Source organism: Adiantum capillus-veneris, chromosome 15 (assembly GCF_014529385.1).
Source record: "Adiantum capillus-veneris isolate H3 chromosome 15, ASM1452938v2, whole genome shotgun sequence".
NCBI classification, from domain to species: domain Eukaryota; kingdom Viridiplantae; phylum Streptophyta; class Polypodiopsida; order Polypodiales; family Pteridaceae; genus Adiantum; species Adiantum capillus-veneris.
This window is the reverse complement of record NC_140945.1, coordinates 126,226,437-126,241,722: the sequence shown is the minus strand read 5'-3', so window position 1 is coordinate 126,241,722 and position 15,286 is coordinate 126,226,437. Positions and strand designations below refer to the sequence as shown.

Below are 15,286 nucleotides of genomic sequence, written 5' to 3'. Positions count from 1 at the left end.
TACAAAAAATCAAGGCATCTGTTCACAAAGGAGCAAAATAACTCCCATCTTGTGCATACCACTACACCAGATCTCCGGCCAAGCTGAATTCTGGGTTCCATTTGGAATAGACTATGCTAAAACCAAAAGCTTCGAGGTGAAGTTTCACAATCTGAGGAGTATCTGCTATGTCCTACTCCTCCATCCACTTCGCATCCAATGCATGATAGTTCTTGAATTTAACCAAGAACCGCCTTCGGACTTTACCTTTATGCTTTGTGTCCTTAATGTGTCAAAATCTGTTCGGGAACAAGGATCTCCTCATTTTCCTCCACTTCGGGTTGCTCATCGGGCTCCTCGTCATCAAGCACATCGCCTTTAAAAGGTTTCAAGAGACTCACATGAAATCATTGTGAATACTCCAAGTGTCAAGCAGTTTCAGTCGGAAGGAGACATCATTGATCTTTTTAGAGATCTGCAAACTTTCGTAGTATCGCATACTAAGCTTTGGAAAAAGCCTCTCCTTTCCCTTTTTCTTTCGTAGGCGTGCCTTCTCAAAGCGTAAGAGCACCCAATCATCCTCCTTCAATTTCAAATCACGACGATGGCGATCCGCTGCCTTTTTCTGTCGTTCTTGAGATTTCTGCAAGGCCTCGCGGACCTTGGCAAAAGCCGTGTCAAGTCGCGCGTATAATCATCCGCTTCAAAAATCTTATCTTTCGTGCTTAGAAAGGGTGGAACCTTCGCAACACCTTCAACAATCTCAAATGGCGCCTTCCCCGTCGAAGAGTGTATCGTGTTATTGTAGACAAATACCACCAAAGATAGATACTTTTCCCATTGAGTCTACTGATCGGAGATATAAGACTTCAATAAATCTAAAACCACTGAATTGGCAATCTCAGATTGCCCGTCAATCTGCGGGTGGAACCATGATGAGAACTGTAACCGCGTGCCAATGTTCTCCCAAATTGCCTTCCAAAACAAACTCGTAACTCTGGGGTCCTTGTCGGAGACAATCGTCTCAGGCATGCCATGTAATCTGAAGATCTGGGCCCCGAACAATCTCGATAAGTGATCCGGCTTGACTGTTTTCTTCACTGGAATGAAATGAGTCTGCTTGCTAAATCTGTCAATAACAGTCAAGATACCATCGTGACCACTTTGTGTCCTCGGGAGATCAAAAATGAAATCCATTGCAATACTTTCCCAAGGGCGGGTGGGTATGGGCAAAGGCTGTAACAATCCGTGTGCTTTATGCCTGTCAAACTTGACCTTCTGGCATACCAAGCAACTGCGCACAAACTCTTCCACATCCTTCTCGAGTCTCGGCCAAAAGAAGTATCTCTCTACCCCTTTCATGGTGGTAGCAATGCCGCGATGACCCGTAAAAGGTGGACAGTGGCATTCGGTCATAACCTTTTCCCTCAATGGCTGTGTAACGCACAACATGGTTTTTCTCATCAAGTAGCCATCCCGAATGGAATATCCTGCTACTGTCTCCCCATCCCGTATCAGTGTGAACACGTCTGCAAAATCTGTATCTGTGGCATGCTGGTCGACCATATCCTCGAAGCTCCTATGATGTATCGTGGAAATAGCCAGAATCAACGGCTTCCGAGACAAAGCATCTGCCACCACATTCTTCTGTCCCTGAACATGGACAATCTGAAAGTGAAACAGTGACAAGATGTTCGTCCACCACATTTGCTTTTCCGATAGCTGCTTCTGTGACAAGAAGTAGCGCAAACTCTGATGGTCTATAAAGACAGTAAAATCCGCTCCGAGTAGGTAATGCCACCACTGAGTAAGAGCATGGATAACCGCCAAAAGCTCTTTCTCATAAATCTGTGTTGTCATTTCCAGCCTTGAGAACAATCAGCTCTCGTAAGCAATGACATGGCCTTCTTGCATTAAGACCGCACCCAGACTATGACCACAAGCATCACAATATACTTCAAATGACTTCTGCAAGTCCGGCAAAGTCAAAACTGGTCCCGTAGTCAATTTCTCTTTCAATGTCTGAAAGGCAGTCACCTCTGTGGGTCCCCACGAGAAACGGACTCCTTTCTGTGTCAAGATATGCAAAGGGGAAGCAACCTCTGCAAACTTTCAAATGAACCGCCTGTAGTACGAACACAGTCCCAAGAAGCTTCTAACTTCATGGACTTTCTTTAAATCGGGCCAATCACGGATAGTATCTATCTTGGCCAGATCCATTTGCACTATTGCTGCTGACACAATGTGTCCCAAAAAGTGTATCTCTGGTTGGAAAAATTCACTTTTCTTTGCAATAATCACTAACTTGTGATCTCGTAATGCCTGAAAGACCTGAAGCAGATGATCTCTATGTTCTGCCTCATTCTTGGAGGAAACAATGTTATCGTCAAAGAAAGTGCAAACAAATAGCCTGTACTCTCGAAAAATCCTGTCCATCATCCGGTTAAATGTCGCAGGAGCATTGTTTAAGCCAAAAGGCATCACCAAAAACTCAAATAACCCAAAAGTTGTCTGAAATGCTGTCTTGTAGACGTCTCCCAGCGCGATTCTGATATGATGATATCCACTCTTCAAATCAATCCTGCTAAAGCATGAGGATCCCTGTATCTGTCGAGTATATCATCGATCCTAGGAATCGGAAATCTGTTCTTGATGGTGATTTTGTTGAGAGATCTATCATCGATGCACATTCTCCAAGATCCGTCTTTCTTCAAAACCAACAACACTGGAAAGCAATACGGTGAAGTACTACGCTGGACAAGACCCTTTTCCAAGAGGTCTTTCACTTGGTTCATAATCTCTTCGTTCTGTGCTCGGCTCACACGGTAAGGTGGCCGGTTCGGTGATGTGCTTCCAGGAATCAGATCAATGGTATGATCTTCAGGACAAGCAGGTGGTAACTCGAGTGCCTGGCAGGCCCTCTGAGAAGCAATCGGCATGAGAGTGGAGAAAATCTTGGCGTTTTATATTAAGTTTAGACATATTTGTCCTATCCTCATCACTCAACTCTTTCATAAAGATCGAGTAAACAAACAAACTGGATTTCATTAATTTAGAAATGGCCGAAGCCGATACAATAGGTACAGACTCGCCCTTCAGTTTTATATCGAGTACAATGGTTCTGCCCTTCTCTATAGTCAATCTTGCTTTCCTTGCCCGATAGTCGACCACGGCGTTGTTCTTGTGGTACCAGGGAATTCCCAAGAGAACATCACAACCTTCCAAAGGCATTATGTAAAAGTCCTCATGCCCCAAATACCCCTGACAATGCAACCAAAGTTTGCCAATGACAGATGTAATGGCTACGTCCCTGCCGGGTGCCGCTAGAACTGCCTCCGCAAGTGGTCCCATCCAATCGGGAGTGATCTCGAGCCGCGCCGCCAATTCCGGTGAAATGAAGTTGGCCTTGGCTCCTCCATCAAAGAAGATCAGGGCCTCTTGGTCTTTCACTTTGCCCCAAGCTCGACAAAGTTCTGTACTCTCATCCAACGTGCTGGGATCGGTATCCACACAGTCTAGAACCAATCCTGTTTTCATCTTGCCTTTTCTTCCACGTTCCTCAGCTGCTCTCGAACTCTCAGGCCTTTCGTTGTCCTTGTTATTCTGTCCTTTTTGTGCCTTTTTAGGGCACTTCGCGGAGATATGTCCAGTTTCACCGCATCCAAAGCACTTCCCTTCCCTGATGAAGTGAGCTCGCTCCTGAGGAGTAAGCTTGGGTCGTGCATCTTTCTTTTCTGAGTTGCTCTTTCTCTTTCTACTTTCATTTGTCGAAGTCTGTTCAGCTCTTTGTGTCACGATCTCATCGGTGAGGTAGGTCAGACTGCCAGAGTGAATGGCAAAACCTCGTTTCGCATGTCTCATCAACTCCTGAATAAAAGCTGACTTCTATTCCAAGCAGTGATCTCGGATCTCTGTAGGTAGACCCAAGGTAAACCGCTCAATCTGTTCCTTGAACAAGATCTTCTTAAATGAAGAGGCGGGTAGAAAAGAGCTCCAGAATCTCTCGCAATAAGCGTCCACTGTATCTTTCTTGGTCATCCGAAGATGGTTCCAAGCAGTTCGTATATCACATTCATACTCTCGAGTCAACCAACAAGAAATAAAAAGCCTCTTGAATTTCATCCATTTAACTAGCGCAGTCTTGCTTAATAGAAGCGTGAACCACCAAGTTCGAGCATTCCCCTTAAAGTAAGGGGTAGCTCTCCGAATCTTAGAGTGCTCATAGTAACGTCCTCCCACGAAAGCAATGTCAAACTGCTGTACAAAAGACAAAGCCTTCGAAGTATCTCTATATCCCGAAAACGTGTCGAATTTAATTAACTGTCCACCTTCCTTAAACTCTCGGACTTTCTTGCTTTTGTCTTCGAGAAAGTCATACTGGTTGGCTTTGTAAAAGTTCTTCTTCTTTGCATAAAAATTGCTCTCATCAAAGTCTGAACTGTCTGTAGACGAGTCCTCTGTAGAACTGTCACTCATTGGGCGAGATTTAGACTTCTTTGCCTTTTTCTTGCCCTTTCCGAAGCGTTGTTTCTTGCTTCGCTTTTTGCCTTTTCGGTCTTCTTCGCTCAAGTCAGATGAGCTAGAAGAACTGTCAGAAGAAGAAGAAGAAGAAGAATTGGGTACTTCTTCAAATCGAACACGCTTCTTCTATTTCTTTGCCTTTTCAAATGTCGACTGACGACCCAAATAGCCCGGGAAGTCAGTGCCTTTCTTCTGCTTTTTGCCGTGCTTTTTAACTTTGTTTTGAGCGTCAAAAAACTGAGCAATCCGTGCATCAACCACCTCTTCTAATTCCTTCTCTGAATAATTCTTGTGAGCAGAAGGTTTCTTGAGAGCGGGTTTTGGGGGTGGTGGTGTGGTTTTCTGCCACTGCGCATGCACTTCCTGAAAAGAAGTCTCGCTCATATATTTTGCAAATTTTGGGTCCTTCGCAAAATTGAGCATCATCTTTGTTGCATCGCCGATCAATTGACGACGCTCCATCTCTCGACGCTCCGCCTGTGTAGACGAAGGCGGGCCATACTTCTTCTTCGTTGTGATTCCTTGCCGCATCTCCGGATGCAGAGGGAGTCGACTGATCCTTGCCTGAAGCCATAGGTGCCGCGGAAAAAAAAAATTGGGATCGGATTTCCCGTAGAAGAGAAATCGACCGTGCTCTGATACCACTCTAACAAACTTGGACACTCCAAGTCAAGAATCTACCGCGACAGCACCAAATAACCACTTCAAAACAGTTCACAGTTCACAATTGATTCACACTGGCCCGACGGAGTTCCGTGCCTAGAGATATTGGCCCCAAAGACTGGTGCCCCTTTCGGTATTTCATTTTGTATTAATCTGAGTTCAAAGTACAAGAGTGTGGGCAGGCGCTTACATTCAGGCTCTGCATCCAGATGCTCTGAGTTGTGAGAGGCCTGCTCACAAATTTAAAGGTACTAGGGATGCCAAAAGCTGAAAATCAAAAGCTCAAAAGCTTTGCAAAAATAAAGCAGTTTCTCTTTCTCTCTCTCTCTTGCTAAAATAAACCAAAGAGGCTTTTCTTTCTCTCTCTCTCTCTTGCTTAATTAAAACAAAGAGGTTCTCTCTCTCCCAATTGCGTAGAAAAAAGCATTGCTCAAAAGCTGTCAAAAGCTGCCAGTGCAATTCACGCCGCAAATCACGGAGATCCGTAGAGCTGCCACGTGTCAATTGTCACGTCATCAAAATTCAGGATTAGGGTTAGGGTTAGGGCAGAATTAGGGGTTCAAATTTTTAGGGTTAGGGTTTCAACAGAGCGGGCAGCCACGTCATCACTTTGTGACAATGAGACGTAGAGAGACCAACGCATGCAAGAGTTGGTCCTACAGATACTCATCTCGAAGTTCGAGCCAGTCAAAGAAGTTGGTAGTTCATCAAGTAGCACAAGCAAAGATTCGGACTCCAACAACCCCATCACAGAGAAGATCACATTCAGTAAGAATGATGGTAAGATGGATGCTACTGTTATTCATTCTTGGTTGCATCAATTTAATGCTTATTTTGCGACAACTAAGAAGACCCCTAGAATAGCAAGGTTTTGACAGAAGCCATGTACCTTGCTGGTGATGCCATTTATTGGTACCACGCATGGCAAGAGGCATAGTTGGCCGCGCACCTAGAGGCAGTCGACGAAGACGCGCCCCTTTCCTTCAATTGGGCCAACTTCCAAGACAAGCTCAAGGCGCGGTTTAAGCCACCACAATACCTAGCACGGTTGAAAGACGATTGGCGCGGTCTCAAGCAAAATAGTATGCCACTTATCTCTTTCTCTAATCGTGTTTTGCAGCTCAGTACCCAATCACGCAAATCGGATGATCAACGCAAAGAGGCATTCCTTTATGGATTGGATGAGTATATTAAGTATGATGTCGAAATACTCAATTTAATCAATCTCAACAAGGTGGTAGTGATTGCTCTAGCACAAGAGATGAAGCACAATAAGCTGAAGGAGAACAAGACTTCACAAGGTACCACTCAGACTTCTCAAAACCCTCAGAACGGTAAGAATGGTAACTCTTCTAACCAATCTTCCTCTAGTCTCTTAGAAAAGAACTCACAAAATGAACCTAAGGGTAAAGCAAGCACAATTACTAAACCTAAGCTCACTCCATATGAAAAGGCAGAACAAGGAATTTTAGATGGATATATCACGTCAAAAGAACAAAGCATTTATTCTAATTGCAATGATCACAAACAAAGTGAATGCTACTATGAATGAAAGTGTTGAGAATGAGAGAGAGAGAGAGAGAGAGAGAGAGAGAGAGAGAGAAATACGACACCAGACAGGTTCTCAAACCCCTCTCCAAGGGCCCCCCTCTCTATGGCGAGAGAGGTCTATGCTATAGATTGCACAAATCTGATACAATGGTCTAGATGCAATGGACTTGCTGACGATGTTGACGACAATGATGGCGACGACGAGGACGGGCTGAATTGCAAAAACGCTAGGGCTGATCTGGCTGAAAATTTGAAATCTGATATGAGGCTGAATCTAGGATCGTTGAAATGATCTGATCTGCAAACGCTAATCTGATCTGATCTGATCTAATCTGAAACGCTGATCTGAAATTTAAAAACGCTGATCTGAAATCTGAAAACGCTGATGTGCTTCTCCGCCGGTACTGCTGAGTCGAGGCCTTGCGAGTTTTGGAACTCGTCCTGCTGCCTCTTCTGCTTGTACTGAGTGCCCAATGGGTTTCTTTTATAGTTCCTGAAGCACAACACCTATGGCGACATTGCTCGCATCCGTCCATACCTCAAAGGGATCGTCCCAAGAGGCAAGGATGAGACACGACGCTTGTCACCGCAACCTTGAGAGCTACGAAAGCCTCAACGGCTGCCTCCCACAAAACAATGCATTGTCAGCGAGTTTTCGCTCCTTTCAAAACATCAATCATGGGTGCAACAATGCGTGAAAAATTTTCTGTGTGAACTATACGCTTGACATAGACCAAGAAAAGAACGCACATCATATGCAGTTTTGGGCAAATCCCAATTACGAACCTGTTCTACCTTTGCGGGATCAAGCTTGACAACTTCTGCAGAAATAATATAAGTAGCTTCAGTTAGAAAACATTCAGACTTCTTAGCTGCAATGTACAACTGACACTCGTCCAAACGGACTAAAACCTTTTCTACATCCTTTTCATGTTGTTCCCACGATGAAGAGAATATGAGAATGTCATCAAGTAAGATAAACACACACACGCCGATCATATCACCAAAACGACCTACAAAGAGGCAGTTGAATGTACCCACGGCACCTGTCAATCCAAAAGGCATAACCACATACTCCCATTGCCCTCGCTCAGTGCGCAAGGCGGTTTTGTAGATATGGCCTTTAAATACCCTTACCTGATGGTATCCACTTTTGAGATCGACTTTGCCGAAAACCTTTGCCCCATTGAGCCTATCGAGGATATACTCAACGCGAGGAATTGGAAACTTGATCTTGACGGTCATCTTGTTCAAAGCCCTCAAGTGGCTCTAGTCTATGCCTAGTGCACATTGGAGTGATCGCCAAGCACGGTGGTCACAATTTTTTGAGCAATTTGGTGGTTTGATTGAGTATGTACCTGGTAAAGCAAACCTCGTTGTTTGCAGATGCGTTAAGTCGCAAAGGAAGATCTTGACTCTTGAGTCAAGATCCACAGTTTCTATTCAAGAGTTTCCTTCGACAGCATGAAGAATCACTATGCAAATTCTGAGTTTGATAAGCAATGGTTGCAGGCTCTTGCTTCCTAAGGGACCAACAACTATCTCATTCGTGAAGGTTTGTTGTATTTTCGTCACCGTCTATGTGTATTGTCCTCTCTCAGGACAACGATATTGCACATTGCTCATGACTCTCTCACAGGTGGGCATAGGGGAATGAACACCCAAAAAATCGCGGTGCATTTTATAGGGGGCTGTACAGAATTGCTGACATGGCATATCTTACTCTCGTGTAGCTACTCCATTTTAAGTACAACACAATAAGATTAACATGGCATATCTTACTCTCGTATAGCTACTCCATTTTAAGTACAGCACAATAGGACTAACATGATACTCCCAGTTTGAGACACTTTCAAGACCGAAGACACTCGTTAGCTTTCAAACTGACTCTAAAAAGAAACTAGCAACACAAGCTATCTGGGACAAAAAGGACAAGAAAAAAACATGTACTTAGGCAAGATATTCAGGATACAATCAACAGCTAAGCAGAGTTGGTTTGATTGATGGAACTTAGAAGCTAGGCTTTCCTATAGGATGCACTTGGTACCAAACTATTTTGCAACTCTTTTCAAAGCGATAGTGAAACAAAAGGGAACTCACTTGCAAAGGTCTAGTTGAAAAACAGCCAATCCCTCCAGTACCGGACTGTTTCAGTTCCACAACCTGCACAGAAAAGCGAATACATAGTAAGTAAGATGTGCAGTGAGAAGAAAACATGTTCAGGTCCACCTATTTTCCAAAAGGACAACAAAGCAAGCAGACTAAGCATGTCATGGTAGTATAAATTTGGCCTGGAACTGGCTCGGGCCAATCTCTTAGTCACCAAAACTGCTAAGAGCTGCTTTTCTAGAGCCAGAATAGTCAATAAAGGCTCTATTTCAGCTATTTCGCATCAAGCCCATGTTCGCCAACTACAAGAGGATGGCTGAAGCATTGAAAGTGCTAAATCCTCCATCAAAGCACAGCACGGTCAAGTTTTCTACAAGTTATTTTTTTGCCACACATATGCAAAAACAGCAATATGACCAATCACATCAGAGTCGCATCTTATTGCATAGATGTCGTTCATGAGAATTAGCAAAATCGCTTCATCAGTATAGATTTATGCGTTTTCTGGAAATGTACAAGCTGTGACAGACAAAGCCAGCACAATGAATAACAGAGAGAGGAGAGAGAAACAACATTATGAACAGTTCATAAAGAAAATGGCCAACGATGGTATCCCAAAAACAAACAACAAGGCTGTGTCATAGCAGTTAAGGTGTTTGTATGTAGTATGATATGGACCAGAGTTTGATCCCCAATGGCAGCTTACCAACAACAAAAGGGACAAGCACAAAAACATAAGTGGCTTAGTGGCGAGAGAACTTCCTAAAAAACAATAAATTTATCAGGATGATGTATAAATACTGCTTGGCATCACCATCAGAGAGGTCCTTAATGTTGATGTGACAGAAAAAACTACTCTCTTGGGTAAAAATGACACAGAATGCTTTCTCAATGGCATGTCATCAACAGTTATGGTGGAGGGTCTACTGCTGTCTGACCCATGTGAGTAAATTTAATCCTCTACGCTGACTATTCCTCCCCCGCCCATACAGGCATCAGAAGAATGCTCTTTGGCACCATTCACTGGGGCGAAGCTGGAATGCGGACTATCAATTATTGACAAGCAAAGGAGCCACTAAAAGCAGGCATCAAAAGAGTGCTCTTTGGCACCATTCAGTGGGGCCAAGCTGGAACGCGGACTATCAATTATTGACAAGCAAAGGAGCCACTAAAAGCTTGCAAATTCAACAGGTACACTACAATCAATGGGCATGTGCTGGTACCTGATCAGGAAGGCCCTGCTGCTTGAGCCAGGAAGTGAGGTCTTGTAGCTGGCCTTCCGTTTGGGCGTCGGACGACCAGTTTAGGTTTGCGCGAATAAGAAACGGTCTTCTACGTGAAGCCACAACGAGGTTTGCGCCAGGGAAAACGGCAGCAGAGGAAAGCAGACATTGCCTTTGCCTGCAGCGAAGTCTGGATGGTGCTGCTTTCTGGAGAGTGAGGTGCGTTGTTGAAGAGGAGACGGCCGAACTACATGAAGCTCCATTACAAGGAGAGATGGCTCTCGACACCATGGCCTCCACTGCACAGCTCACTCCAGCTTACGAAGATTGCTGCCACGTGGCGGCAGCAGCGAGACGGTCCAAGCCGATAGACTAGGCTTGTCTTGTGTGAGGCGGTGGTCACGCGAGGGCCCCGTTATGCGTTTGGGTAACTGAGGCTAGTGATAACTGAGCCCTGTCACGGGCACACGCGAGCACAGTTATCAGTGAGAAGAGAGAGAATGTTGATTCCTTTGAAAGTTGCTTGCATTAAATGTATTACAAATCCCCCTAATGCAATTGTGCCAAAATCGGCACAATTACAAAAGGCTATGCTCTGTAGTATTGAGCTGGCTCAGTAAGATACACGTGACCACATTGTGGCTCAGTATCTTCCCGAGTTACTGATAATTGAGCCTCACATGACCACCTCCTTAGTGTGCAGGCTGTGTGTAGTAGACTATGAGGGCTCCCCCATAGACCCTTTAGAGTGCCTTAAAATTGGGGGGCCCTTTACCCCATTGGAGGGTCATCAACCTCAATGAAGATGCCCCATAGAACCATGTTCTACTGCACCCTTTCGGTAACAAAACTCATCGACATCGCGTCTACGATGTTACCATCTACAAGCCCATGCTAATATGGTGCAACGACAACTACAAGCCCACCTCTGATCGCGACCTCCTCACCTATATATAGTTTTAATAGGTGCATTTGTAATTGCGACCTTCCCTACACATGCTTTTCATTGCTGCACGAAGCAAGGCTATGTGAGCATTGATGCAAGCAGCAAAGCGCCTCAAGTCATCGTTGCTGACCGGGTTGTGCCGGTTGAAAAGGCGATTCTCAAATGTGGGGGGTGGTAGAAGCACCCCCCACCGAAATAGTTGCGGTTACTGTCGTTGTTTGCGAAAATGTGACCCGATAAATGGTTTGACGATATGAGACACCTTGTTTGAAGTTAATTGGCCCTCCAAAGGCATCTTTAAAGGGCATATAGGGGAGCCCTCTATGAGACCAGCAACATGGATTGCATGGAGTGTTTAGAGGCAGTTCGCACAAGTCAAAGTTTACCACCGCCTTGTGACGTCAGCCTACCCCCGCCTGGTATTTTACCTTTTGCTAAAATGGGCACAGTTCTATCTACCCCGCCTAGCTGAGCGTTCACGCAGCGAGCAAACAGCAAGAAGACGGGATTGTTGATGCAAGCGAAAACCCTGCCTGCTTGAGAGCGAAACTCCTCCTAGTACATTTACTGTGTAGGGAATGGTCCCTTGCAGACCATTCCTTGATATCCATGCTCCCACATTCGTGGGAATGGTCACCAAGGGACCATTCTTGGCCAGTTTCCTTTTCAAAACATCTATATAGTGACCCGATGACATACCACCAAAACAATCATCACCCGTGTAACACTAGCATCAACTTCCTTTTCAGCTATCAAAAATTTTCCAACGAAGGGATCTACAACAGCCTGATGGCATACCACTTCACCGAGCAAGGCGAGAGGAGGTGTCGGTTGCAACACTCAAATAGCGATGACTTGGAAGATCTTGATTGGAGACCAATATCTCCCAAGAGCAGATTAAGGAGTAAGGGTTGTTTTGTGACTGTGTATGGCCATATTTGAGGTAGACATACCTTTTATCGGCAATGCATTCCACGATTTTTCCCACCAAGTTGAAATTGGATTCCTTTTCTATATGATCGAGTCTCTCTAACGTAGCGGATAGCCTTAGAGGTATAGGTGAAGAGCGTGGATGCAAAGCACTCATCCACGAGGGATCACATCAACAAGCTTCAGCAAAAGATACTTCATATGGGAAGGCTTGTCAGTTCAAAGAACATGACTGCCTAGCTTTTTGGCCAATTACCTCCACGGTATACCAATTTCTATTCTTCATTGATTACCAATGGCTGGCTAAACACTATTTCTTGGGACAAGATTGTTCCAATGGTGTTGGACCAATAGGAGCGGTTCAATATGAGGAAGAGGCTAGGCTCTAAAACCTTGGCCGGTTCTTCCAGTAACAACAAGAATAAGAAACAGAAGGGTAAGAAGAAAAGTAATAACAATCCAAAGAAGAGTGATGCTGAAAAGGATGCCTTGAAGGCAAATTGGCATTGCAATCATTGTGGAGAAAAGGGTCATTATTGGCAAAAGAGTCTAAAGCATGTTGGAGATGCTTCAACTTCTACGATGGCAACGGTGCCATCAACGACCTTTGTTCATTTGGAGATTCTACCTTCAAAGGATTCTCCAAGGACGACGGAGGTTGAGACGGCTCTTACGAGTCAATATGGTCGTGATTGGATTCTTGATAGTGGTGCCTCACGACACATGACACCTTCGAAGGATCTTTTGTCCAACATGCAGCAACATTGTGGTACTGTTTTCATTGGTGGCAAATCTGAAATTACATGGAGTTGATTCTAGATGGCAGAGGGGGTATGCATATCTCCAAGGTACTTTATGCTCTGAAGCTGGGTTTTCATCTTATGTTTGTGCACGAGGTGTGCAAGCTAGACATGGAGGTGATTTTACAAAGGATGTAGTGTCCATTCGGGATCAAGGCTTTGGCAAGGAGGTTAGAGGGGGCAGCGTGAAGAATGGTCTCAACATGCTCCAAGCTCTTTCTTCATTGACTCGGATTTCCACATGTAATCCATTGCATTTTAGGTGTGGTCATTTGAACAATGATGATCTTTGTCTTGCTTTTTGTTGAATAGCTACTTAAAGGCTTACTAGATGCTGGGAGTAAGCATGGGAAATGCATTACTTTCATTGGTGGGAAGCAATGTAGAGAGGCTATTCAAAAGCACTCAACACAATGAGCTATTGCAATTTTGGAGTTGGTTCACACTAACCCTATGCAAAATCATTCCATAAGCAGAGCTCTTTACTTCATGCTGCCGCTGTATGATTTTAGCCGCTTTACTTTCTACACACAAGTCAGAGGCACTTGGTTTTTTCAAGGATTTGACGTGCTCTTGTGGAGGAGAGAAATGAAGACAATTTCAATTGGACAAAGGTGGGAGTTTACCTCCAAAGCATTCATTCAGCTTTTGTGCGGACCATAGCATCAAGGGAGCTTGCAAATACTAGATCGCCCTTAGAGAATGGAGTTGTGGAGTGGAAGAATAGGAAAGCGGTTAAGATGGTGCGGACTATGCTTGAGCCTTGAGACCTACCAAAGTCTTTATGGGCGAAGGCAGTTCATACCATAAATTGATCTTCAACCTGTTTCGTTCCAGGGAAGACCCTGTTTGAGGCTTACTTTGGTAGAAAGCTCGATGTCTCTCATTTTTGGATATTTGGGAGCAATGCATACGTCCATGTATCGAAGGAGTAGAGGGGGAAGTTTGACCCCAAGTCGAGAAAAATGTTTTTTGTTGGATACAATATTCTTTCCAAGGGATATCAACATATGATTTAGTGAAGAAGGATGTTGTACTCAACCGTGATGTCATCTTTGTCAAGCATAATCCTTGAAAGGGGGCTTCCGCTCCCAAGCCTTCCACGACAACCCGAGATTGGCCGATACTTGGAGATCTAGATAGTGATTTTCCTCTTGAGATTGAAGAACCCTCTTCTCCTACCCCTGTCCCTCAGGCTCCAAAGGAGATTTCAGATGATGCAGACAATAACGGTTCTCACCATGGTGTAGAGGTAGAGCCAGATGTACCACTGGCTCCTCCCACAGGAATCAAGTTCGACAAGTTACTGAAGTTGCTATTGGAGACCTTGCAAGATTCAACTACTTCAGATTTTTCACCAGATTGGCATGATGCCAGTGCGACATGATGTTCTTAGCAACTTCGGATTGCTGAGACAGATTGGACTCTATTACAGGTGAACTATGCTTTAATGTTTGTAATGAAATTGATATTGTGTTATTTACTATAGCTGACAGGTGGAAAAGCTGATCGAGCTATGGACTATGCAAAAGGATATACATTTTAGGTATATTTTATTATTCACGTTTTCTTTATGAGCTATGAACATTATTGTGTCTGACCGGGCAATCTGTACTCACTTTGAGCATTCAAGAACTCTTTAAATAAATACGCTCTAGAGGAAATTGCTCACTCTTGCACAAGGAGAGATTGCACCCAATACCTTTGTCTATTCTTCTCTCATTTCCTCTCTGCTCTCTTGTTGTACCGATGTAACACTCCTCTCTAAGAGGTGCATCTACACGTGCTCGCTACTCTCTCGTGCTCTCTACATCTCTTGTGTAAGTCTTGATGGTGGATCTATTGATTTTATCATTGATTGTGTGCTATTTGTATATTTTGTAGGGCACTCTACGCTCCTAATTGTAGCATTGGTATTAGATCTTGAGAAAACGCTCCTGATAGTATAATTGTCACATCCACAAAAAGGATCATCATAATCATACCTTACGGCTAAGTTATTCAGATTTTGGTCTATATGCTTCATTTTCTAGCATTAAAGAGATCATGTGTTGATTTTTATATTTTTTGTAGTATAATTTTACTTTTAGTCCATTAGAGAGTTAGTGTAATCATATTGGCTATACATAATAACTATTCGGTGGTGTTTTTTTAATTATAAGAATATTTATGCCGTGAACATTACAGTCTATAGAGTCGGCTTACGAAATCAAGTGGGAATATGGGATGAGTGACAATAATAATAATTATAAGATAGAATAATAGGTGGACGTAATTAGAGAGAGTATTAAGTTACTAAGAATTCCTCCTTGAATGATTGGCTATGCCTTGTGTTGCAAGCTTTAAAAGAAGAGGAGTGTTAAGATAATAGGTACGGAAATCCAATGGGAGAGAAGACAAACTGTGAAATTTGGAAGGAAAAAAACCAATGATCCCATGGATCAATAGCAACAAGACCTTGGTTCTGCAAAGAAGCTCAAGCACGAGGCTAGGTTGATGTTGGAGACACTTCATGCAGTGGGAAACACCCCTTAGGGATTATAATAATAATAATAATCTTTTGG

At 43.9% G+C, this 15,286-nt stretch overlaps 1 protein-coding gene across 1 annotated transcript in view; it reads right to left on the bottom strand.

Moving 5' to 3' along the window:
• Positions 1–10,466, bottom strand: part of LOC147441459 (fructose-bisphosphate aldolase-lysine N-methyltransferase, chloroplastic-like) — a 54,899-nt gene extending 44,433 nt beyond the window's left edge. Inside the window, exons 1-2 of the mRNA XM_086483099.1 lie at positions 10,047–10,466; positions 8,815–8,877 (exon numbers count right to left, since the gene is read on the bottom strand). Of these exons, the coding sequence (XP_086339225.1) occupies positions 8,815–8,877; positions 10,047–10,337 (354 nt within the window). The 5' untranslated portion in view covers positions 10,338–10,466. The remainder of the gene's footprint in view (positions 1–8,814; positions 8,878–10,046) is intronic.
• Positions 10,467–15,286: the final 4,820 nt, after the last annotated feature.